Consider the following 23,359-nt stretch of genomic DNA (forward strand, 5'->3'; position numbering starts at 1 on the left):
TTCTGGCTTGGTTGTTTCATGGGCAGTATTCGTGTGGGGTTTTATGGGGAGAAAAAAAAGCATGTTTTCTAATTGCACACCCTGAAAACTGAGGGATTCTCAGAGCCAAGTACGATGGTCTCACGCCAAAAATAGGAAGCTGTAGGATGAAAGCTAACGGGAAGCTTATTTCATTCCTCACTCCTGCCAGGATACCCATACAGCCCCAACCAAGTCGAACACCCACACCCTTGCTGAATATCCAAAAAGCAGAGTTGAACATTTTGCATCAAATTTAATCCCCCGTAGCGCAGGCTGTTCATGATTAAACACGATGGTTTCAGGGTGTCGCAACTGCACTGTTTGCTCAGGCAGCCAAGACAGAAAGGCTCCAGCTCGGGCGAGGAAATTCAGCTCCAAGAGGACATGATGTTCTGTGGACTGAACCAGCCCGAACCTCTCGCCCGTGAGTCACCGCGGCGGGTTTCCAGCGTTTCTCCTCTCTTGCGCAGCGAGAGCGACTGGCTCCGCTGAGCCGCGCGAGTGGAAGCTGAAAAACCTGCCCGTGGTTTAGGTTCGGGGAGACGCAGGGGCGAAAGGGCCCGAAGTGCAAGGTCCAGACGAACCTGATAACGGAAAGGTCCTGAGAAAGCCGTCTCCAACCGCCCAGGGGAGCCGAGGCCCCGCGCCGGGACACCTCTCCGAGCTTCTCGTCCCTCGTCCTTGGGCTGCGCTGCGTTTTAGGAGCAGAGAGGCCGCAGCTGCTTTCCTTGGGGTCAGTAAAAGCTCGTAGCCTCGGCGTTTCGAGCGCGGATCAGCACGTGGGAGCACCTCGGTGGTGCTTCACAGCTCTCAGCCGGGGACGAGGAAGTGGCACCAGCGAGCAGAGGTGGGATGGACAGAGGGAGAAACAAGGCGGATGGATTCGGCGGTGAAAACGTGGCTTCGCACTGTCTAAGCGTCGCCGTCAGCGTCGCCGTCCGCTCGGCGGAGACGCGCTTTTGGCGCAAGGAGGACGTCGAGAACAAGTCTCGGGGGCAAGTCCGCCCTCCGGGGAGATCCTGCCCCATGCGTGGACGTCCGCAACCGGACCCTGCCGCCGGCTCCGGGGCGGCCCGCTCAGGCCACGGGGGTGCCGAGCCGCCCGCGCCGCAGCTCCCCGTCGGCGGGCTCGCCGTCGAAGAGGTTCACCAGGCGGGCGCTGGGGGTCGGGAGGGCCCGGGGGCCGTCGCCGGCCGGCAGCAAGCCGTGCTCGTTCGCCTGCCCGGCAGAGACGGCGGAGTCGGTCTCGGCCTGCAGGGTGAGGACGTTCTTGAGGGACGTGGCCGCGCGGGGCCCGCTGTTGGAGTTCCTCATGGAGAGGGAGATGGCGCTGGGCCTGGGCTCCCCCGCGCGCCGGCAGCAGGGCAGGTATTTGCCCATGGCCCTCTTGAAGTCCCTCATGAAGAGCGGGTAGATGATGGGGTTCATGGTGCTGTTGCAGTAGCCGAGCCAGGTGAGCACGTCGAAGAAGCCCGCCGGGACGCAGCCGCAGACTGCCTGGCGGGGGGACACAGCGAGCATTAGCAGCCTCTCCCACCTCGTCCCCGGTGGTTTCCCAGGCCCGCCCTGGACCCCTGGCTTTCGAAGGGGTTTTTGTGCTCGCTGGTGCTCCCCGGGGAGGCGGCAGCTTTGGTCTCACAGGCTTTCGGGCACGGCCTGCAGGCGTCTCAACTCGAACCCGGCTGGACTCGAAGCGAAATGCTTTTGAAAACCAGCCCTTGCTAAGGAAAAACCCACACGCGCTGGGACGGGCGAGCGGAAGGCGCCGGGGCCACGGGGGAAGAGGGAACCGGCCCGGACACGGAGATGAGGTTGGAAGAGGGATGGGGGCAAGGTGGCCGGCTTACCTGCGTCACGTTGGCGACGAAGAAGGGGAGCCAGGCCACGAAGAACATGCCCAGGAGGATGCCCAGCGTCAGGCTGGCCTTCAGCACCTTCTTGCTGTGCTTGTTGGCCAACCTCCTGCCCTCGCCGCCGGCCGCGGCCTGGCTCGGCGCGCGGGAAACCGGCGGCGGGGGACGGGGCGGCGAGGCAGCCCGGCCGCCCGGGCTCCCCGCGCCGCCGGCCGCCGCCGGCCCCTGCCTCCCACCCAAGCAGAGCGGCATTCGCTGCTGCAAATCCTGCAAAAAACCAGGAAGAAACCCACATTATTTCCATTAAATTCCCCCCTGGCAGGGGCAGAAGGGTCACGCGCACACACGCACACACGCACACACGCACACACACACACGCACACACACGTACACGCACACGCACCCCGCCGGAAACCGTTTCCTAACGGGACGCAACAGAGACCCCCCAAACCCTCCCCGCTGCTGATTAGAGCAGCACATTAATTACGTTTCTAAAAGCAGGATCTCAAACATCTCGGGCAGCCAGCGCCGTAACGAACTCCGTCCGCTCTCCGCTCTTGCAGTCGAGCGTGAAACGACCATCTCGGCTTTCTGCCTTAACTAAATAAGGCCCCCGCTCGCCGCTCGGCTCCCTGCCCCAAGAGAGACCAAAGCCCGGTGTAAAAGGTAACACTGGCGGTGTTTGAAGGCAACCAAGTTTGCCTTTTCCCTGTCGGATGTGAGGTCAGCAAAGCCCGTTACAGGGAACGAAAGCTGTTGGATGTCGCGGCGGTTGCCTTCTCCGCGAGAAACACAAAGAGCCCCGAGCGCAGCCACGTTTCAGCTCTTAAAAAAAAGCAGAAAACCCCACAAACCCGGGTTTAACCAGCCATCGCGGGGCTAACAAAAGCCGAAGCCGGCTGTTCGAAACGAGGCGCCCTCCAGAACCGCACCCTTGCGAGTATTTCCGCTCCCTCCCCGCCACGCGTCTCGCACGGGCCGAGGGCAAGAGCTACCCGAGGGCGGGAAGGCGGGTGAGATGGCTGAAGCCCTGCGGGACGGCGCTCGCCCCGAGCGGGAGGGAACCAGGCTCCGGGCACGGAGCAGCCGGCCGCGCGCGCGTGCGGGTTACCTGGGCCGCGGGCTCGGCGGCGGCGGCCACGTTGGAGGCGAGGGAAGCCACCTGCACCGCTTGCTTGCGGGCGGCCAGGAGGATGCGGCAGTAGGTGAAGGAGATGGCCGCGGACGGCAGGAAGAAGGTCAGGCAGGAGGCCACCAAGGCGTAGGGCAAGCTGACCAGCAGCCGGCACTGGTCCTCTTCCCCTCGGGAGGTGACGTTCGGGGGCCGGGCCTCGAACTCCAGCTCGTGCCACCCCATCTTGATGGGCAGGAAGGAGGCCAGGGCGGCCAAGGTCCAGGTGGCCAGGATGAGCCAGAGGGCCCGGCAGGAGGTCATGCGCAGCTTGTATTTGAGGGGGCAGATGATGAGCAGGTAGCGGTCCAAGCTGATGACGCAGAGGTTGAGGATGGAGGCGCTGCAGCACATGACGTCGAAAGCGTACCAGAGGGAGCAGAAGTCACCCCGCAGCACCCAGCGGCCGTAGAGCTGGTTGAGCATGGCCGGGGGCATGACCACCAGCCCCACCATGAGGTCGGACATGAAGAGGGACACCAGGAAGTAGTTGGAGGTGTTGCGCAGGGAGCGCTGGGTGACGATGAGGAGGATGAGGAGGAAGTTCCCGGCTGTGGTCAGCAGGATGATGAAGCAGAGGAAAGCGGCCACCCAGCTGCTCCCTGCCAGCAGCGAGCGCTCCCCCAGCGCGCTGGCGTTGGGGGCCCCCAAATCGCCCTCCATGAGGAGCCGGGCGGGAGGGCTGCCGGCGGAGCTGGGGGGACCTTCTCGGCCGTGTCCTGCGCTAGGTGATCATCGCCGAAGCGGGCTCCAGGGAAAGAAGTACCATCTCCCTCGGTGTCCTCCTTCCTCCTCTCCTCCTCCTCTCCCTCTCTTCCCCCCCACCCCGTCTTCACTGGCAGTCGGGGCAGAGTGACGTTCCCAGGAGCCGATCGGCAAGAGCACCCGTCCCCTCCCCGTTACTCACAGCCAGACATTGCCTCGTCCCTGCAAATGCCCCCGCGCTCGGGTGTCCCTGGATGGTGAGTCTGGATGTGGCGGGGCACACCGGGGATGCTCGGGATGCCACGCTGCTTAGGAAACCGCCATGTTCGGGATGCCGCGATGTTGGAGATGCCACGATGTTCGGGATACTGTGATGCTGGGGATGCCGTGGTGTTCGGGATGCCCAGGATGCTGCGAGATTTGGGATGCCGCGATGTTGGGGATGCTCCGGATGCTCAGGATGCCGCGATGTTCAGGATGCTCTGGATGCTCAGGATGCCCAGGATGCCATGATGTTGGGGATGCCGCGATGCTCGGGATGCCCAAGATGCTGCGAGATTTGGGATGCCGTGATGTTGGGGATGCTCTGGATGCTCAGGATGCCGCGATGTTCGGGATGCCACAGTGTTCGGGGTGCCCAGGATGCCACGATGCTCGGGATGCCCAGGATGCTGCGACGTTCGGGATGCTCTGGATGCTCTGGTCCCCAGGATGCTCTGGATGCTCCCGACACTAGGGATGCTCCAGTCCCTGGGATGCTCTGGATGCGGGCGATGCTCTGGTCCCCAGGATGCTCTGGATGCTCTGGACACTAGGGATGCTCCAGTCCCTGGGATGCTCTGGATGCGGGCGATGCTCTGGTTCCCCAGGATGCTCTGGATGCTCCCGACACTAGGGATGCTCCAGTCCCTGGGATGCTCTGGATGCGGGCGATGCCCTGGTCCCCGGGCTGCTCGGCTCTCGCCTCCCCGAGCCCGGCTTGCCTACCTGCCGGGCTCCGTCCCCGGGGCGCTGGGGCCTCCTGAGCTGCTCCGTGCCCAGCTCGGCTGCTGCTGCTGCAGCCAGAGACAGCAAGAAGAGCAGAGCAGCCCTGCGGCGAGGACGGGGAGGCTCCCGGCCGAGCTCGCCCGGCGGCGGGCGGGGGGGAGATGCCACACGCAGGAGCGTGGGAAGCCACCCTGAGGTGTTTCTCCCCAGCCAGAGGTGCGCTCGGCGCGTGTGCGCCCAGGTGCCGGCCAGACTTTCACCTGCTTCTCTGCGATGCACAGAAAAGGATGCAGAAATGCCGATTCGGAAGAGGTGGGGCGGGTGGGGGGGGGGGAGGAGGAGGAGGAGATGAAACGAAGCGCTAATGGAAACAGGGATTTGGGCTAAACTCCACAAAGTGGCAACCAGAGAGTTCCCGTTTCTGCCTTAAAGAGCCAGGCAGCCCCGCGCGGCGCCTCCCCGAATCCCTCGCTCCCCGCCGCCGCCACGGAGCGACGCACCCTTCACCGCCCAGGGCGGCAGCAAGCGACGGGCCAACAGGGTCCGGCGGCGACGTCGGACCTTTCCGCCGCGCGCCTGGCCAGCCCTGCCCGGCGGCACCCAGCGCCATCTGCTAGGGCCGCAGCGCGGCAGCAGCGCGGCCAAGCCTGTCCCCCGCCGCAACGCGGGGCCTGAACCCGAGAGCAGGGAGGGAATGGAAACTTGTCTATATATACGTATAGATATTTTTATCTATATATAGATAGATGCCTCCGTCCTGGCAGGCGTCCCAGGGCACGGCACACGTGCCAGGCGCCGATGGCAGCGGGGAGGTTTCCTTTTAAAAAAAAGCGCTCGTCCCAGGGAACCCTCGCTTCCTCGTCCCATCTGGGCCGGGAGGAAGCAAGAAAGCCCGCGAGGCCGCGCGGCGGCAGCAGCCTCCCGGCGAGGATGAAGCGCTGCAGCGGCACGGATTTAGGCCGGCTGGGCCCGCGCGCGGCGGGGGGGGGGTCGTGCCTGCTCACCCGGGCTGCACCCCAACTTGGGAGCATCGCCGGTTCCCTCCGCTGCTTTCGCTGCAGGGCAGAAGGGCTGGATCGGGCCCGTGGCCGCCGCGACTGGGTGGGCAGGAGGTTTTTGCACGGTCGGTTTGGGTGCGCTTGGCGGCAAGGCGAATGCAAACGGCTCGAAGCCCCGAGGTTAAAACTCCTGCCTGGGAACGAGGGCCGAATGCGACCGGGGCCCCTGCGAACGCGGCTGCAGCTCTGCTCGCCGGTCCCGCCGGCGGGGAGAGGCCCCCGCGCTGGCAGCGGGGTGGTGGCGGGCGGTGCCGTCTCGCCTGCCCCGTGCTGCCCGGCCGGGTGCGGGGCGCCCGCTCCGGCAACGACGCTCATCTCAGGGGCCCGTCACCCCCGCGCTTGCCGACGGCGCCGGTTTCTCCACCTTCTCCTGCCTTCCGGCTGGCCGAAAGGGGCCCCTCGCCTCGGGAGGACGCTCCGCAGCCTGAAAACACCGTCCAGAGCCGCTTTGCAGCTCGGGCAGGACCTCGCTCGCGCCGGGGCCTCCGCGACCCCGTCCGGCTCCCAGCTCGCCTTCGGGGCGGCCCCGGAGGCCACCAGCAGCTGGAGGCCGCCAAACGGGCTGGATCGAGAGTGTCACCTAGTGGCAACAGAGCCGGTGAAGGTTGGGGGACCCCCACCACAAAGACCCCCGTGCGCTTCCCACGCAAGGGGGGGACGGGACGGACACCGCCGGCCCTTCAACCTAACCGTAACCCTGAAGCAGGCTCATCCGCTGGGCGTCTGGGGCCCCGCTCGCTCGTTAGCAGCCTCTGCCTCTTCCTCCTCCCGAGCTGAAGGGCAGCGGGAAGGTGCGGGGGGCCGTAGTGCCAGCCTACCCCCCCCCCAAAAACACAACCAGGCGGCCGTCGGAGCGCTGAGAACCGGGAGTCAGTCAGAACTAATTTATTTAAGGGGGGGAAAAAAAAAAACCTGTAAAAAGGAGGAGTTTGGGGGGGGGGGGCATCGCTTACAAGCGCCGGCAGCTCGAAGAAGTCAGCTTTATACAGCGGAGAGAAAGGGGCAGCGGGAGGGGGCCGGGGCCGCCCCCCCCCCCCCAGCCCCGCAGGAGGAGGCACCTCCCCGACCCCGTCCGCCCGCCGCCGCGGACCCCCCCCTCCGACCCCGGGGGGGGCCTCCGGGCGCCGAGCACCAGCAAAACCGCGGCAGCCCCGGAGGGGCAACATGCTCCCGAGGCCGGTTGGGGGGGGGACGGAGGGTGCAGCAAGCGCTAGGAGGTCCCCAGCGCGCCCAGACTGCCCCCCCCCCCAAACCCCGGGGCGGGCGGGTGGAAGAAGGCAGCCCCCCCCCCCCAGGAGCGCGGGGAGGCTGCGTCCCCCCTTCCTCCACCCCAAGCAAGAGCCGTAGGGGAACAACCCAGAGGGGGCTCGGCCAGGACCCCGCGGCGCGTTCGGGAGCCTGCCGACGGCCCCCCCCGCCCCGGGAGAGCCCAGCGCAGCTCTCGCTCTCCGCCCCGGCTCCCGCTTCTCTCAATATATTATTACTATTATGTGCAAGTAGTTTTGCTTTGGAAACCAACCCTCCTCTCGTCGCCCTGCAGCTCCAGCCCCGCGTCCGCGCGCCGCCCCCCCCCCAGCCCTGCCCGCGCCCCGAGACGGGCGCCGCGGGGAGCAAAGCGTGAGGGTAGTCGCTATTAGACAAGGAAAGACGCCACCGCCCCCCCCGACCCTCCCTCTCCCCTCCCGCTGCCGGCTGCAAGGACAGTCCCCGAGGGCCGGGTCACTCGTCGCCCTCCTCCTGGTGGTGGTGGCGGCGGCTGGGGGCCGGAGGGTCTTCCACCTCCTGCTGGTGGTGGGCGTAGTGATGGGGGCTGGGACCCTCGGCGGGCATGTTCTCCTCCGCGTTCAGGTAGACGTTGAACAGGGCTCCCTCGTGGCTCGGCTCCTTCCCGCAAGCCTGGCAGCTGCAGTGAAGTATCTTCTCCACCAGCTTGTCGACCCGGGGGATCTCGTCGTTGCCCGGGCAGTCCAGCGTCACCTGGGGAGGAGGAGGAGGCAGGGGACAACGGCCGGCTCAGCGCCCGGACCGCCGTCCCGCCCGCTCGGGGTACTTCCTCAAACCAGCAGCGACGGCTCGCTACCCCGGGAGACGAACCCCTTCCCCCCCGCCGCCCCGCACAGCCGCTCTGCGGGACGGCAGCGCTCGGGGGACGAGCTGCAGAGACCCCGTGGCGCCCACCCGCGGGGGAGGAGAAGGGTTCGCGCCCCCCCTCGCCGCGCCGGGCTGCAGAAAGGACGGCGGCGCCGGCAGGGGTACTCACGATTTCCCACATAGACTGGGCTGGCATGCAGGAGTCGCAGTGAACCAGGGACTCCGTGGACTGGGGGAAGGTGTTGGGGACGCTGTAGCTGAAACACTGTCCCAGGCAGGCCCTGCAAAGACGAGAGGAAGGACGAGACGAGGGCTCAGGGCCCGTGCCGGCTCTTCCTGCTGCGGCGGGCAGAGGCAGGACGTTGCGCCCGGCTTCCCGCGCGAGCGGCAGTGCCCGCGGCCACGCCGGCGCCAGCGCCGAATGGGAAGCGCGGAGAGGGCACCCCGTACCTGTTCTGGATGGACTTGGACTCGCAGCCGCTGTGCCCCACGATCTGGGTGATGTTCTTGGCCTCGCACCAAGCGCTCTTGTCCGGGAAGAGGGCCAGCTTGTTTATGGGGGGCGGCGCAGCCAGGAGCAGCGCTGGGAAGAGGGCGCCCACCGCCAACCATAGCATCATGGCCAGCTGCGCCGAGAGCCTACGACTGAAGCCCGAGAGCAGAGCGTCAGCAGGGAGGAAGAGGGGCGGCTCTGGGCCCTTTCGCCATCCCCCATCTCCCTCCGCAGCCGCTGCCCGCAACGCTGCTTTGAGAGCGCCTCCTGCGCCGGGGCGGGCGGACCCGGACGCCCCCCGGCACCGCTTCTCCCGGGGCTTTGCGCCAGCGGGAGCAGCCCGCAGGAGCCTTTTGCCATCTGCCAGCCAAGGCCGGGAGAAAACAGAAAGCGGCGCCGCCGCGGGCCGAGCCGGGCTGGGGAAGTCGCGGACGGCAGGAACGCTTTCCCTCGGGGAGGGAGCGGACGTCCCCGCCGCCTCTTCCCCCACCTCGGGGGCCGAAGCCGGCCTCGCAGCAAGCCCTTCCCGGAGCAAAGCGACGGCTTTTCTGGCCCAGGGCCCAACGGCCTTTCCCTCCTGGCAGCGCGCAGCAGGTGTCGCTGCGAGGCAGCAGCGAGCGCGGCGACCTCCGCCCGGGGCCCAGAAACCCGCGGGAGCGACCAGGGCGCAGAGCCCTTCGAACCCCGCGGCCAGGCCGGCGGCCACCCCCCTCGGAGGCCGGGCACCCGGGCTGCACGGCACCAACCGGGGGACGGGTTTTCTGCAGCGGCATGCATGGCGTCCCAGCGAGAGGCCGGCGCAGAGGGCCGCCGCCCTGTGTTTTGGAGGGGCTTCTGCTGCCCCGGAGCCCCAGCCGCTTGGGCCGGCCGCCAGACCTGTCCTCGGTGAGAGGGGCGGGCGAGAGACGGGCGCTGCCGCGTCCTCCATCCCAAGACGCGGCCGGGCACCCTCGCCCCGGCATCCGCGGAGCGGGCATCCTGCGGCGTCGGCGCCCGAGCTCACCTCCACGCGCCCGACTGCAGGGCGATTTCCTTCTGCCCGGACAAGGTGGTGGGGGGGGGGGTGATGGTTTTTTTGGTTTCATCCCCCCCCCCCCGAGGTTTCTCTGCGTGTAGACCCAAACGGGCTGCTCCGCACCTGCGGCATGTCCCCCTCGCGCGACGGAGCGCAGCTGCCCCTGAACCCGCTCGTCTGCCAGCCGCCGCCGGGGCCGGAGACAAAAGCACCGTGCTCCTTCTCCCCCCGCCGCCGGCTGCGAAGGGAGGGGAAGGCGGAAAGGGAGACGAGGCGCCCGAGCAGGTTTGCAACCTCCTGCTTCAGTGAAGGCACGGCGCGCGCTCCTCCGCGACGAGCCGGACTGCACGTTGCGGCCCCTAAAGGAGCAAGCGGGTGCTCCTCGGCGCTGACCCCGGCCCCGGGAGCCAGCGCTTCCCCGCGCTCAGGCGCCTCTTTCTCTTCTCCGCGCTGGGGCACTGGGCGGGTTTGTTTTGTTTTTTTAATTCCTTCCTAGTCGGAGTTTTCCAAGCCGAAAGTTCAGCCGCCGCCGCCAGGGTCTGACCCTCGGCCCGCGGGAGAGGGGGGTCTGAGCGCGGGAACCGCACCGTTCCCGCGCTCCTCCCCGCGGCCCCGAAGCCCCTGCCCGGCTCCCCCCGCCGCCGCCGGAAGGGGGAAAAAAACCCCAACCCCCCCCACTGCTATCGCCACCCGGGTGCCCAAGGCCTTTCCCAGCTGAAGGAGAAACCCAACGGCTGAGCCCGCGCGCTGGCACGTCCCGAGCCGCCGGCCCCCGCTCGAGGGGGGACCCTCGAGGTTCCCCCCGCCCAGCCTCCAGCTGCTCCCAGCCCTTCGGGGAACCAAACGCTTCTGGAGGGAAATTAAACACAATAAAAGAGACCCGATCGCTCTTAACCCTCTTCTTCCAGAGGGAAGTCGACAGCGTAACACAAGACAAGCCTGCAGGTGGAGACGGGCCGCCTTACCTCGAGTACTTCGGGAGATTTCTATATATTTTCTTATCCCGGCTCCTCTTGCAATTTTGCCCAAGACATTAAACCCCCCCGCCCCCCCGCAGAGGCAGGTACGTGGTGCTCGTGACCCCGCAGGCCGCGGGAGAGGGAGCCCTCCGAATGGGGCAGGGCCGGCTCCGGGCCGCGGCGGAGGGCCGAAAAAGCAGAGACCAAAACGATTCCTTTTTTGTCCCCCCCCCCCCCCCAACCGCTTTCCCCTGTCTGGAAAGCCGCTTTTAGCTAAAGCTTCGGCAGTTTTATGTTTTTCGTTCGGTTGCAAAAAAAAAAAATTGCAAAGCCCCCCCCCTCGCCCCATGCTTTCGGGGCCTCCGCTGTCGCGCCCGCCCTGCCCCGAATTCACACGGCCGGTGCCAGGAGGGAACCGCCGGGGAGAGGGAAGAGACGGAGGCGCTTGTCGCGCCTAGAGGCAACTGCTGAGGGCAGCGAGCGAGCCGAGCGCGCCACGGAAATAAAGCAGAAGGAGAGAAAAGCCGCGCGGCGTTTTCGAAGCCTTTCCCCCCCCCTTCTCCGTTTCGGCCCCAACCTCAAGCCAGCTCAGTACACCGGGAGCTTAAACTCCGGCCTCGCCGGCCTGCGCCGAGCCCTGGAGAAACCCGTTCGGCGCAGCTGGGGAGAAAAAGCCACGCTCCTTTAGCCGCGAGAGTCGCTCGAAAGCGACCTACGGCCTGAGAACGGCTCCGCGCGACGCACTCGCCGCAGCCGCAGCCGCGAGCGACGTCTCAGCCCGAGGCTCAGCTCGCGTGCCTGGGCCCGAGCGAGGCTCGGCTGCCTCCCGCGCGCCCCGGGCTTTCCCGGGCGGCCCCGTCCCACGCGGGCCGTAGCGCCCCGCGGCTGGGCGCTCTTTCCGGAGCCGTTCGCCTCCGGCCGGCCGCGGGGCGCCAGGCCCTCTCCTCCCTCCTCCTCCTCCTCGCAGCATCGATGCCTCGAGGGCCCCGTCCCGCGTCCCCAGAGCACCTGGCAGCTCGCAGCCACCCCGGCCCCCCTGCGCAGCTCCCCTCCTGCTCCTGGCCCGGCTGCAATCCCGCGCCGCCGCTGGGAAGGGCCCGCTCCTCCCGCCGGCGCCGCTCGCCCTCCTCCCAGCCAGCGCTACTGCAAGCGGGCAAAAGCACCTCCAGGAAACAGTGGCCACCGGCATCATGATGATGATGATGAGGATGATGATTATTCATTTTTTAACCTAACCCAGGCGCCGCCGGGAGCCGCCCCAAACGCCAACCAGGCTCGCTCTCAGCTTGCTCCCTCGTTCGCCACCAAAGTCGCAGGAAAAAAGCCAAGGCGCGTCCGCCGCAGCGGGGCTGCGCTCGCGGCATCGGCCTCCCGGCCACCGGCAGGGAGAGGAGAGGAGAGAGGGGTCCGCCGCCAGGCTCGTGCCTCTTCCCGGGACGGCTTGGGATCTCCCTTTCCAGCCGCGTGGGCCGTATCCGCAGCCAAAACCGAGCGCGCGCGCCTCCCCTCGACTTCAGCGTCGCTCTTGCACGCTCCCTTTGCTCTTTTCGTTTTTAATCTGTCGCCGCTTTAAACTGCACCAGCCCCTTCCCGCTTTGCTGCTGGAAATGCCGACGTCTGCGTTACTCACCCGGGCGATCGACCGTCCCGCCGCCGCCGCCGAAGCGTAAAACGACGTGGCACCGCAGGGCCAGGGGCTTCCCGCGGCGAAGCAGCGGCGGAGCAGCCCGGTCGGTATTTTCGGTGGCTCCCAGGCGCGCCGGGGGCCGGACCCTCCGCTTGACGTTTCGAGGGTCTCTCCTAAACCGCACGATCGGGCCCGGCAACCGGGGCCAAAGCGAAAACGGGACGCGCCTGCAGAGCTTCCCCCCTCTCTGCCCTGTCGCTCTTCCTCTCGGCGGCGGCGAAGGAGGCCGGAGCCACGTCCGAGAGAGCGACCAAAGCGCGAACGGCCCCGCAGGGCCTCCAAATCTCGGCTCGGACGAGGGGAGCAGCCCCCCCGGCGGGGGCTGAGCAGCGCCGCTCCGTTCCCACCAGCAGAGCGAATTTACGGCCCCGCCGCTCCGGCACCGACCGCCCCGGGCCGCTCAGTCCGTAAACGGCACCGCGCGAGAAACAAAGGTCTGGGGCAAGGGCGAGCGGGGACTGCCCCCCTCGCTCCCGCGCGCGGCCGCCCCGCCGAGCGGGGCTTTATCAGCTGCTCACGTTTATAAAGGTCTGACTTGAGCGGCTGAGAAATGTCTTTGCCCTGCGCAGCGCTGGAAACCCCCCCTGCTCGCCCGCCCGCCGGCCGGCGCGCTGCTCCCGGCTTTGCAGCAGGGGATCTCTGAGCCTGGGCCGCTCCAGAGGAAGTTTTTTTTTCCAGCAGGCTTTAAAAAAAAAAAAAAAAAGGAAAAAAAAAAAACACAAAAAGGAAAAAGGCGCAGGAGCAGCAGGCCCTGGGCTCGAGCAAGTCCCCGGCTCCGGCTGCCCCGCCACGCGCGGCGGGCCACGGGCGAAGGCATCACGAGCGGCGTAGCGGGAACGGCACCGAGCAGCCGCCCCGGCGCTCGCCCTGCTTCTCGGGCAGGTTCCCCAAGACCAGACGAGCTTAAACACCACCCCGGCAAGGCCAAGGCACGCCGGGATCCCGGCTGCTCCGCTCCGGGCAGGTCTTGAGGGCGACTTTAAAAGCAGTCTGGCTTGGGGCCCGATCCTGCGCTTCCCGGGCACCCACAACTCCCTCGGGCTTGACTGTTTTCCTTGCTCGAGAGAGACGGCTGGGTCCGGGGGAGGATGAGCTCGTTCTCCCCCTTTGCAACACCACAAACTACCCGAGCTGTAATTCAGGCACACAGGGGTCAAGCCAAGATCCCGGAGTCCTCTCCGGGCTGTTTGCAAACGCTCGGGATTTTTATACCGAAGGCAAATGCCATTTCCCATCCTGCGGTTTGCAACTTTTGAGGCAAGCTGCTTTTTTCAAGATGGGAAACTGCGTTCAAAGAGCAGAAGCGCCCTTTGCATCCAACTGATGTCGGGCGTGCCAAAAAAGGACGTTAAGTTCTCAGGCTAAAAACGCACGGGGAAATCCGGGCCTCGCAGCCTCGCTAGGATCTTTGCCGCTCGCTTCAGCGCGGTGCCAGTTTTCCCCCAAAGGACCCGTACGGCCAAGCTATGTTGCCCCAACCCCCCGTACGCTTGGCACAGGCTGAATCTGGAAGTGGGCACGGCGAACCCTGGGCGCCAACGTTAACACGGCGGAGCAGGGCATGCGTGCCGGGGAAGGCAAACGCCAGCAGGCGTGTTAAAGCATAAGGGATTGCCCGGACCAACGTGAACGCAGCCTGAAAACGAGCTCCGTCACGCTCTGCCCTCCCGGCGCCTCGGCTGGGAAGCGGGGCGGTTATCGTACAGAAGAAACACCAAGTGCCGCAGATAGCTGTATAAGCCGGAGTACGGTGCTATTACTCACGGAGCAGGTACCGGTGTGTCAGATATGACCCCTCCAGCGAGCGCAAACACTGTACGCAGGGTGTACGGCCGTAAACTCATCTTCAGCGCAAACTTCCCAAGTAACAAAAGTTTCCTGTCCAGCCATCAGGAAAATTTCCTCCCTCTGCGATGCCCGCGCTGTTTCCCGGGGCGTCGGGTAAGGGACACCCCCGCCCGGCGCTGCGTTGGCGCTGAAGCGGCGCGGCGGAGAGCTGCACGGCGGCGAGGCAGCTCCCCCCCCCACGACCCCCACCCCATCTGCGGCTGATTTCTGTCCCTGGCGAGGTCTCGTCCTCCCCGGCCATCAATCACGCCGGGGTGCGGGCGAAGCGGCCCGTTTGGGGTTGGGGGGAAGGAAAGGGGAGAGAAAAAGCGGCAGCGAGAAGGGGCGAGGGCAGAGCAGCAGGTTGGGCGCTGCGGGGGCAGCGCGGTACTCACCGGGCCGGCGGCGGGCGCATCCCGGGGGGGCCGGGGGCGCAGCCGGGGCCGCGGGCGGCGGTGCCCGGCGGCTGCCGCATCCTCGGCGCCGCGGCCCCCGGAGGCGCGGGGCGGGCGGCGGCTCCCTCCCTCCCTCCCTCCCTCCCTCCTTCCCTCCCTCCCTCCCTCCCTCCTTCCCTGCCTCCCCCCCCCCCCGCCGGTGCCGGGCTCCGGGCGGTGCCGCCGGCCCCGCCGCTCGCGATTGCACAAGCGGCGCGGGGTTGTGGTTGGGGGGGAGAGGGAGAGGAGGGCAGAGACGGAGGGAGGGAGGAGGGAGGAGGGAGGGAGGGAGGGCAGCGCCGGCCCCGGGCAGGCGGCGGTGCCCGCGGCCGGCCGGGCCGGGCGCAGCCGGTGCCGGTGCCGGTGCCGCTGCCGGTGCCGGTGCCGGTGCCGGTGCGGCGCTGGCCTCGCCCGGCGCAAACGCCCCCTGCGAGCGGCGGCTCCCGCCGCCGGGCCGGCTCCGGGCGAGGTTCCCTCTGAACCCCGCAGAGGATGGTTTCCTTTCCTTTCCGTTCCTTTCTTTCACTTTCTCTCGGTTCCTCGCTTTCTCTTTTTTCTTCCCTTTCCCTCTTTCTTTCCTTTCTCTTCCCTCCCTCCCTTCTCTTTCCCCTTTTCGTCTTTCTTTCTCTCTTTCCTTCCTTCCTTTTCTTTCCCTTTCTTCTTTCTTTTTCGTTCGTCCTTCCTTCTTCTTTCCTTCCCTTCCTTGCTTTCTTTCTTTCTTTCTGTCTGGCTTTCTAGCTTTCTTTTTTTCCTTCCTTTCTTTCTCCTTCTCTTTCTTTCTTTCTCTTCCTTCCCTCTTTCTTTCTCTTCCTTCCCTCTTTCTTTCTTTCTCTTCCCTCTTTCTTCCTCTTCCTTCCCTCTTTCTTTCTTCTCTTGCTTTCCTTCCCTTCCTTGCTTTCTTACTTTCTTTCTGGCTGGCTTTCTAGCTTTCCTTCTTTCCTTCCTTTCTTTCATTTTCTTTCTTTCTCTTCTAGCCTTCTTTCCTTTTCTTTCCTTCCTTTCCTTGCTTTCCTTCCCTTTCTTGCTTGCTTTCTTTCTGACTGGCCTTCCTTCCTTTCCTTTCTTTCTCTCTCTCTTTCTCTCTTTCCTTGTCTTTTTCTCTTTTTCTTTCTTCTTTCTCTCACTCTTCTCTCTCTCGCTCTCTCTCTCTCTCCCATTAAAAATCTAGCAGCCACTTGCAATCCCAGTGAAACCCCATTCATCACTCGCTTTCAGTTAAGATAATTGTTGGAGACCGGAAAGCCTCTGTTTCTGTAAAGATGCAATTAATGCAATAGAGGCCTCCACATTAAACACTGGCACAGCACCACCCAAATCAAAGATACCTGCAAGGCTTGGATGAGCTTTGTAAAGATTTGCATGTAGAGAGATCAGAAAAGCAGGAAGGGAAGACGGTAAGAAAGCCACAGCCGTGCTGAGAAGGGTTGGTAGTGCACTGGCAGTGGTCCTGGGGAAAAGCTGGGAAAGCAAGCTGTAGGGCTGGGCGTTAGCCGAAAGGGGCTGGAGGCTGCCAGCGAAGGAACCGTTTCCTGCTGCCTGGTTCCTTCCAACTCCAGGACAACAGGATTTTAGAAACAAGCAGGGTGGCAAAAACCTGCTTCCATCAACACTTTCTTATCCTACTGGATACAACCTACCTGGCCCCAAACTGCGCTCGGTTCCAAAGGGCCAACAACAGACACCGGAGCAGCCTACGGCCCCAACCACGCGCCCCGATCGGGAACCGAAACCCTAATCCCCCCACCCCGGCATCTATCATCCAGTCGAACTTGGGCTTTTGCGGATTGACACCCACCTGCTTCTCACGACCAGGACAACCAGCAGTGAGCTCCTACCCAGGAGGCTATTTTTTCCCATAGAACGTAACGGGTGAGAAAGGAGACATGAGAGACTCGGGAGCAAGTTCTTGGGTCTATGGAGGAAGCAAAGCAAAACAAGGTGTAGATACGGCCAGCTACGACGCCACTGCCCGGGGGCATTCAGGCGAAATCCACCCCGGGGTACCAGGTCCGAGGTTCAGTGTTTGGACGACTCCGGTGGGATCTCAGCCGGTCCCCGGCCCTGGGCTGCGATTATCCCGAGTGGAGCGCCAAGCCGCATGCCCAGATGTGAGCCAGCACGCAGCTCGTTCGCTGCTTCCTTGTATTCATTCGAGTCCCCGTACTGTAAACAGCCAAACACCAGAGAAGGGAAACACGGCAATCTGTAAATCTTGGGGGGGGGGGGGAGGCGCAAGGAGCAGAGTGCAGGTTTTCTGGTGTCAGGAGAAACAGGGAGAGGTGCTGCACGACAGAGCGATCCGGCTGCAGGATAAAGAAGCTGCTGAGAGGCTGTCGAAGGCCTGGGCCAACCCTTTCCCCTTCCCCCGTGGCAGTACCACAGCCAGAACGAGGAGCGAAGGCCTGATGCCTGCAGATGTCGTTTGGACAGAGGCTGGCCAAGGCAGGGGCTAGAGGCAGCCGCTGCGCAGATGGGAGCAGGCGGCAGCAAAAACAGGGAGGCAACATCAGCAGGAAATGAGCCGTCTTCACCAGAACGGCCCCTGCTCGCCGACTTCAGCGGCGTTTTCACGCTCTTCCTACCCGGCGCTTCGGCGCCCTGAGACCCAGCAGAAACCCGCTCTCGGGTCCGCGGGAGCTTCCCTCCCTCGCCGTGTCGGGCCTGCTGACGAACGCCCACGGTGCCAGCGGGCGACCCCGTACATCAGCACGGCCCCAGCATCTCAGAGCCAGGACGGAGCCGGATGCCATTCCTCCTCGGCTTTCACGCTCACCCAAGGCACGCGGGTACTACGCAGCACCAAAAGCACTTCGCTGCTCTTTCAGACCACCCGGTCAACCCACCCTGCATAGCGCAGGCAGAAGTTAAGGGGCGGCCAGAGGGTTCGGCTGCTGGAGGAATTTGGCCCGCGTGGCCTCCGGTGGGCCGCGGCTCTGGGATAACAGGCTTGAGCCCCGAGCCGAAGCCCTCCGCACGGGCACGGCGGAGGGGCACGAGTCCTAGCGATAATTTGGCCAGCTGGCTTGAAAGTCCAGCTCGCCTGACCGTGGGTAGAAACCAAGATCCAGGGGCCGGCCTGGCTGCCAGGCACCATGCTCGGTAGTGGAGGGAGAGGATTTATCACAGAGCTCGTCTGAAAACATCTGGGCTCAGCAAACGACCTGGAATGCGACGCGGCAGCGGGGCGCTCCTCTCCGCGCGAGCCCTGCGAACGCGAGCTCCCGCAGGGCAAGGCTCGAGCCAGCTGTTTCCTCTAATCCCATCAGCCTTGCCTTCAACGGGGGTCCGAGCGCACGGGAGAGACCGCGAAAGCCCCCTCCCCTCCCCTCGGCGCCTGGGATTAGTGGTTTCTCGGTAGTGCAGCGCCAACACGGTCCAGGGCCCTGGGGCAGCAGTGTATATATATATTTATCTGTATATATATATATGTATATAAAGCGTACCCCTCCCATCTCCGAGCAAGTCCAAGTGTGTTTAATCGCTTTGTTTTCCACCTTGCCCAGGCCCCTTCTTCCCTCCCTCCCTCTCTTCCCCAGCAACTCGGGTCACGCATGCTCCTTCCCCTGCTCGGCTCACGTCTGCGGGGACAGTTCCTATCCGGGAAGGGGCTTCATTTGCAGGTGTCCTCTCTCCTAAGAGTTCAAACTGTTTTTTCTTTCTCCTTCAGAAATACCGGCTTCCTCCGACTCCATTACAACCGGCTAAGCCCCCTCTGATAACCATCTTATTTTTTGGCTGCAGACCTTCCCCTCGCTGCACTCGCTCAGAACCCGGTATTAGATGAATTATTTCTCTTGCGGCATTGCCCGGAGGCCCCAGGCAAGCTCGGGGCCAAGTCGCAATAGGTGCTGTATGTGTTTAGAGACGGTTCTGGCACCGCAGCGCCTACGGCCTGACAACCAGCAGTACAAACTTAGAACACACACATGTGCGCAGGGAACATTTTGCACATTACCGAAAGGAAACCAGCACCCGCCTGAAGCGGGGTGACTCAGCCCAGAGCAACACTGCGCTGCGGTCGCGTGGAGAGAGGCTCCTGCGCAAACTCCCTGGCCTTTAGGAAAAGCGCTCAAAGTCAGAACTGCTTCTGCAGTCCTGTTACTACATGAGAATTTCAGCTTCTTTGAAATGAAGGCACCAGAGGTGAAAGAATGGATGTGTTCCCCAGAAGATTACATTCCTCCGCTCCCCCTTCTCCCCATCGCACAGAAGATAAATGCAAATATAAACCTTAAGGTGATAACAGGATTTTCATATTTTAGAGGGCGTGGTTCATAAACTCATAGATATGTGGGACCTTGACAAGTCTGCTTCCATCCCTTCCCTCTCCTCCTGCCCTGAAGCAGGATCGTGACTTCTGAGTACGCGCAGCAGATAACACTGTTGCAGCTGATGAGGAACTGAACGTAACTTGCCCGGGGACACGGCCAGGAGTCTTCAGCTTATCCCTGCTTTCTTGAACACGCCAACAGATCTGTGCTAGCACTGGACCAATTTCCCGTTTTTAATTTTTGTTAACAGTCCCACGAGTAGCGACTGCCTCGGTAGCTGCTCCCATGCATGACAAGAGTTAACACTACTTCATGGGCCAGACGAGGGAAGCCTCAGTTAAATAATTATAGGCTCATCCTGTGCTCAGAGGAGTCACAGTGACCTTCTCTCAAACTGCCAGCCTACCTCTATTTATTCCTAATATGGATATAAAATCCACATGTTAGCAGATAGTAAACTAGAGCCTCCCACAAGCGTGTCCCCTATTAGGATGTTCTCAAAGATTCAAGGCAATTATTTCTCAGGCTTTAAAAAATCCAGTAAATTCATGGTCTCTGTTCAGTGCAGAGAGCGCCACTAGGCAGACTTTCCCGTACTGTCCTTCCAGCGCACCTCAGTCCCAGCCCTCAGACGCTCCTGCGATCCCAGCCCTCGGCTTCTATCCATCTATCATTCAAAGATGTATTTATTGACATACGAAACACCCCATCTCCTGACAGATTATCTACGAAACCATGTAATCTTCCGAGAGAATACAACAAAAACTGGGCCCCATGCCCGGAAAAAGGGAAAAAAAACAAAAAGGGGGAAAAAAAAAGAGCACACACCATTCGCCATTCCCTCAAACAAAACCAAGGAAGAGAAAACAATCCAAAAGGGAGGAGCTGGGAGAACAAAGCAGTAACGATCGGCATAGAAATAGGTCGTCTTACATCTGAGAACCACGCCAGGGACATCTTCAGGGAGTGTCTAACAAACAGGGTCTTTGAGCTGAAACTTTTCTGCCTTTAGTTCATACCAGATTAAGCCACGGGACAGAGACCAAGAACAATGCAGTCAACCTTTCTGGCCTCAGAAGTTTTAAGAGAATTTGTGGCCAACAGGAACAGTTAGATCATCTGATATAAATCCATGTGTGTTACAAGTCATTAGATTTCACCCTGTTACTCCCAGGTGGAGCACAGAAACTCGTTGTCTGGATAGAACGGGACTCCCAGAAAAGCTCCAGAAACACCGAGAGCTGAGAAATCCACCCATTCCTTTGCTAGTTCGTCCCGGCTGCACTACTGTCATTCAGTGCCTCACTAATCGTCTGCATGGGTCGGGCTTCAGCCTCTAGCCATTGCCTCTCCTTAGGCCTCTTTCTGTCAGCAAATCCTTCAGTTCCTGCATTTTCTTCCCTTCCACGAAGGTTCTTTCATATTTTAACCTGGCCATCTAATCTCTCCCAACACACATTCCTGATGTCTGTCTCTTTGTTCAAGGGTTGGTGCAGGCCTCTGTTTTGCAGTGAAGATTGGGTGCTTAGTCCCTTACCAACCATAACCCCCCACCCAAGTCTTCTGCAGAATGGAGTCCTACAGTGCCTAGGTATGATCTGCACTCGTTGTGTCTGGATACTGAATTCCACATTTGACTGTATTAAAATTTACACTGCTCCTTTTTCACTTTCAGAGTATCTCACTAAGTAGCAATTATTAATCAGGCACCATTTTTACATTTCCTTCCAGATTATTAATGAAAATAACAAAAACACTAGGCATTGTACTGGCTCCGGAGGGAGACACGGCACCCACAGACCTTAGAGCACTGTGCTCTTGCAGATCAAACGTGGGGACCATCAGGACACCAAATGACTTTCTCTTCATGTGGCCTCAGCCAACCTTTGAACCTAGAAAGAGACCCCTAAGGAGAGACAGACTATGTAACCCACGGCACATATATCCTTTAGCCTAAGCCTCTTTCCCCTTATTCCACTGATAACCACAGCCTTTTCTCTCTACTCCCTTACTGCTCTGTGCTATGGCATCCTTTCTTGGAAAGAAGGCCCAGGAGTTCGGTGATAGAGAAGCAGGTGACCGGAAGAAATGAAAGTGTGCTAAGAAAGTGCAGTACCACTCACCTTTCCAAAGCACACCTTCACATTGTTCTGCTGGTATCCTCGAAGGGCAGAAGCCAAAGTATTCTGTGAACTGCGGAGTGAGATTCAATCCAGCGCAGATGGGTAGCGAACTCTGGGGTCCCAGAATATATGCTAGCTCGCAGTACAGAGCTGAATTTTACCTCTGAATGAAGCAGGTCTCAAAGCCGCAACCAAGCGGAGAGAGTATCATCACTTCCATTTTACAGGGGAGAAAACTGGGGTTCAGAGAGGTTAAATAACTTGCTCAGGGTCACAGGTTATCCTTGTCAGGGCTGGGGATAAAAGCCATCCCGCAAGCGCTTGGGTATTGCAGAGAGAGGGGGAGTGTCCGTGCCTTAGACCCAATACAGCCCACATTCCTGAGGTCATCATCTAGCAGTCTGCATTCCCAGGAGATTCAGTCAGGGTGAAAAATGTGATTGGCAGAGGATGCCATACCCACGGCAGTACAAATCTAGGAATTCTTAAAAATTCTCTGAAAATACCAGGGATGTTAGGAAGCAAGCAGGGTAAATTATAGGAGCCATTACTGTCCTCCAAGTAGCAAAGCACTGTCCCTCAGGGCCTAGCCTGCAAGCCAGAGTTGAGTCTAGCCGACTATGAATCCGCCTATAAAATGCACATTGTTCCACGGGGAATGACACTGCGCTTCGGTGGCTAGAAGCTAGAAACCTTCTATCCCAACTGGACTCCTAAATCCTCAGGGAATGCATGGCTCATGGGATTAGCAATGGCTTTGGGTTAAGCTGTTAGTCACTAGGTCAAGCGCAGCACTGAGGGGGAGGAAGAATATCCTCTAGACCTTCTAAAAAGAAACATACTCCTTCATACAAGAAGAGATTTATGAACTGAATTTGAACTGATAAGGGCATGACTGTTTCTAGGAAGGGGAAGACACTCCTAACCCAGAGCTGGAGTCCCTACGAGCAGTACCAATAAAGACTATAGATGAAGAGTGATTTATTAGCCACCAACAACTTTCTCAGCATCTTTTTAAGATACAGGAGGTGAGTATCCACCACAAGGAACATCCAGCTCCAAATAGCTGGCATTGCTGTACAGCTAAGTGCTGACAGCCAGAAGTCACAAGAGAAACAGCAATCCACAGCTGAATTTCCATAAACTCTGTTCCCGTTTAGTTTCAATCTCAGTTAAGCATTTCACTGTGGGTGGCCTATACACTGGACTCTCAGAGCAGTTAAGACACAGTACGCATTGCATACAGCTGCCTACTGGGGCCAGCCTGCCAAAATTCACACCAGTCCCGTTTACAAAGGCAGGGGTGGGGTGGGAGACAAGGAAGAGAAAGAAAAAGTTAGTTTATTTCCTACTGTCAGGATGCGCCTATTGTGGGGGGAAAGCAACAACACACAGCCAGCCCAGAGCAAGAGAAAGGGTCAGCAATGCCTTGCTGATTCAGAACACTGCTGCAAGAAGTGGTGGTCCCAGCACGTCCTCCCCAGCTCTGCCACTAGCCTTTCCTTTCTAGCTAAAGCCTAAGAGCTACAGCTCTACTTCTTTCTACCATTTCCAGCCCATCTCTCACTATCAGGATAACCACAGCCTCTTTGAGTCCAGTCATCCGGCCAGGTGCTTGCTTCTGAAAGCCAGTACCTTCGCGCTTTCTTCTGCATTGCTCCAGAAGCTTGCGGAGAACTCAGTGAAAACATCCGGAAAACCAATGCCTTTTCCTTTGGAGAATCACCCTTGTGAACCCTCTGGAAGAGTTAACACTAACGCTATCACCACTGCGCCTCCACTACTTGAATGATACTGTCCCCTTGATCTCCTCCCTCTCCCTGTATCTGTTACCTAATTTCCTATTTAAGACTACGATCTGCTAAGGCACTGACCATCTTCTGGTACTATGCTTACGTTGTACCTAACACAGCAGTATCCTATTCCATGAGAAGGGCTCCTAGATGTGGTTGTAATACACAGAATTGGGAACAGATTTTATTACCTTATCTCCTTTCCAGACTCAGGTTTACGCTGAAGTCAATATCGAGGACGTCAATGTTTTGTACTCATTAGAAGCAATCACTTCAGGCACAAGAAAACAGAATTGCCAGCTCATTAGAGATTTGCTAGGAAGAATTTGGGGCAATGTCAGGGGAGCAAACGGTTACAGAGCATACCCTTCTGGAGTCTCCCAGACTATGAAGTGGGCAGCTTTCGCCTGAGACTCCATGACCTGCCAAGCAAAAAAAGAGTCAGAAAAGAAGGCTGATTGAGTCAACGGCTCAAGACTCAAATTAGAGTCTCAGCTGCATGCCACATTCCCTCCAAGACTTATCATTGACCTTGGCTACAGTTCCTCCCATCTTTAAAATGGGAATTATAAACCCTTTTACCACCCTTAATCTCATTTGTTTAGTTTGTAAATTCTCCAGGGCAGGGACTGGTTTTTATTTGTGTGTACAGCACCACATACAGCAAGGTCCTGATCTTGGCTAGGGCTCCTAGGCATGATTGAAATACAAAGAAATGACGGTATCTTGATCAAACATGAAGAACTCAGATAAACAATAGAAAAGCAGCTTGATATTTTTTTTCCTGCAGTCTCTGCTTTTCCATGACTTGTTTATTCATCTCAAAGCCTCAGCAGACATCTAATCAAGCTGTTAAGAGTCAGATTTGTGG

General features: G+C 60.8%; 2 protein-coding genes across 8 annotated transcripts; both read right to left on the reverse strand.

The window, feature by feature from the left end:
* Nucleotides 1-48: 48 nt before the first annotated feature.
* On the reverse strand, nucleotides 49-5,664 carry HTR6 (5-hydroxytryptamine receptor 6). Its single transcript, XM_068916147.1, has 3 exons — nucleotides 2,986-5,664; nucleotides 1,869-2,141; nucleotides 49-1,518 (listed from the first exon to the last, which is right to left on the reverse strand). The coding sequence occupies exons 1-3, from the start codon at nucleotides 3,706-3,708 to the stop codon at nucleotides 1,099-1,101; spliced, it is 1,416 nt and encodes a 471-aa protein (XP_068772248.1). The 5' UTR covers nucleotides 3,709-5,664; the 3' UTR covers nucleotides 49-1,098.
* A 999-nt stretch (nucleotides 5,665-6,663) lies between these two features.
* On the reverse strand, nucleotides 6,664-20,968 carry NBL1 (NBL1, DAN family BMP antagonist). Of its 7 annotated transcripts, none has more exons than XM_068916121.1 (4): nucleotides 20,696-20,968; nucleotides 8,337-8,531; nucleotides 8,056-8,167; nucleotides 6,664-7,772 (listed from the first exon to the last, which is right to left on the reverse strand). In XM_068916121.1, exons 2-4 carry the CDS (start codon nucleotides 8,504-8,506, stop codon nucleotides 7,515-7,517), a joined length of 540 nt encoding a protein of 179 aa, XP_068772222.1. In that variant the 5' UTR covers nucleotides 8,507-8,531; nucleotides 20,696-20,968; the 3' UTR covers nucleotides 6,664-7,514. The 7 variants fall into 7 exon arrangements, with proteins under 7 accessions (XP_068772222.1, XP_068772221.1, XP_068772217.1 ...); XM_068916120.1 differs by lacking the exon at nucleotides 20,696-20,968 and adding an exon at nucleotides 15,627-15,646 and having other exon boundaries at nucleotides 6,670-7,772; XM_068916116.1 differs by lacking the exon at nucleotides 20,696-20,968 and adding an exon at nucleotides 14,263-14,364 and having other exon boundaries at nucleotides 6,670-7,772.
* Nucleotides 20,969-23,359: the final 2,391 nt, after the last annotated feature.

This window comes from Struthio camelus, chromosome 21 (assembly GCF_040807025.1).
Source record: "Struthio camelus isolate bStrCam1 chromosome 21, bStrCam1.hap1, whole genome shotgun sequence".
NCBI lineage: Eukaryota > Metazoa > Chordata > Aves > Struthioniformes > Struthionidae > Struthio > Struthio camelus.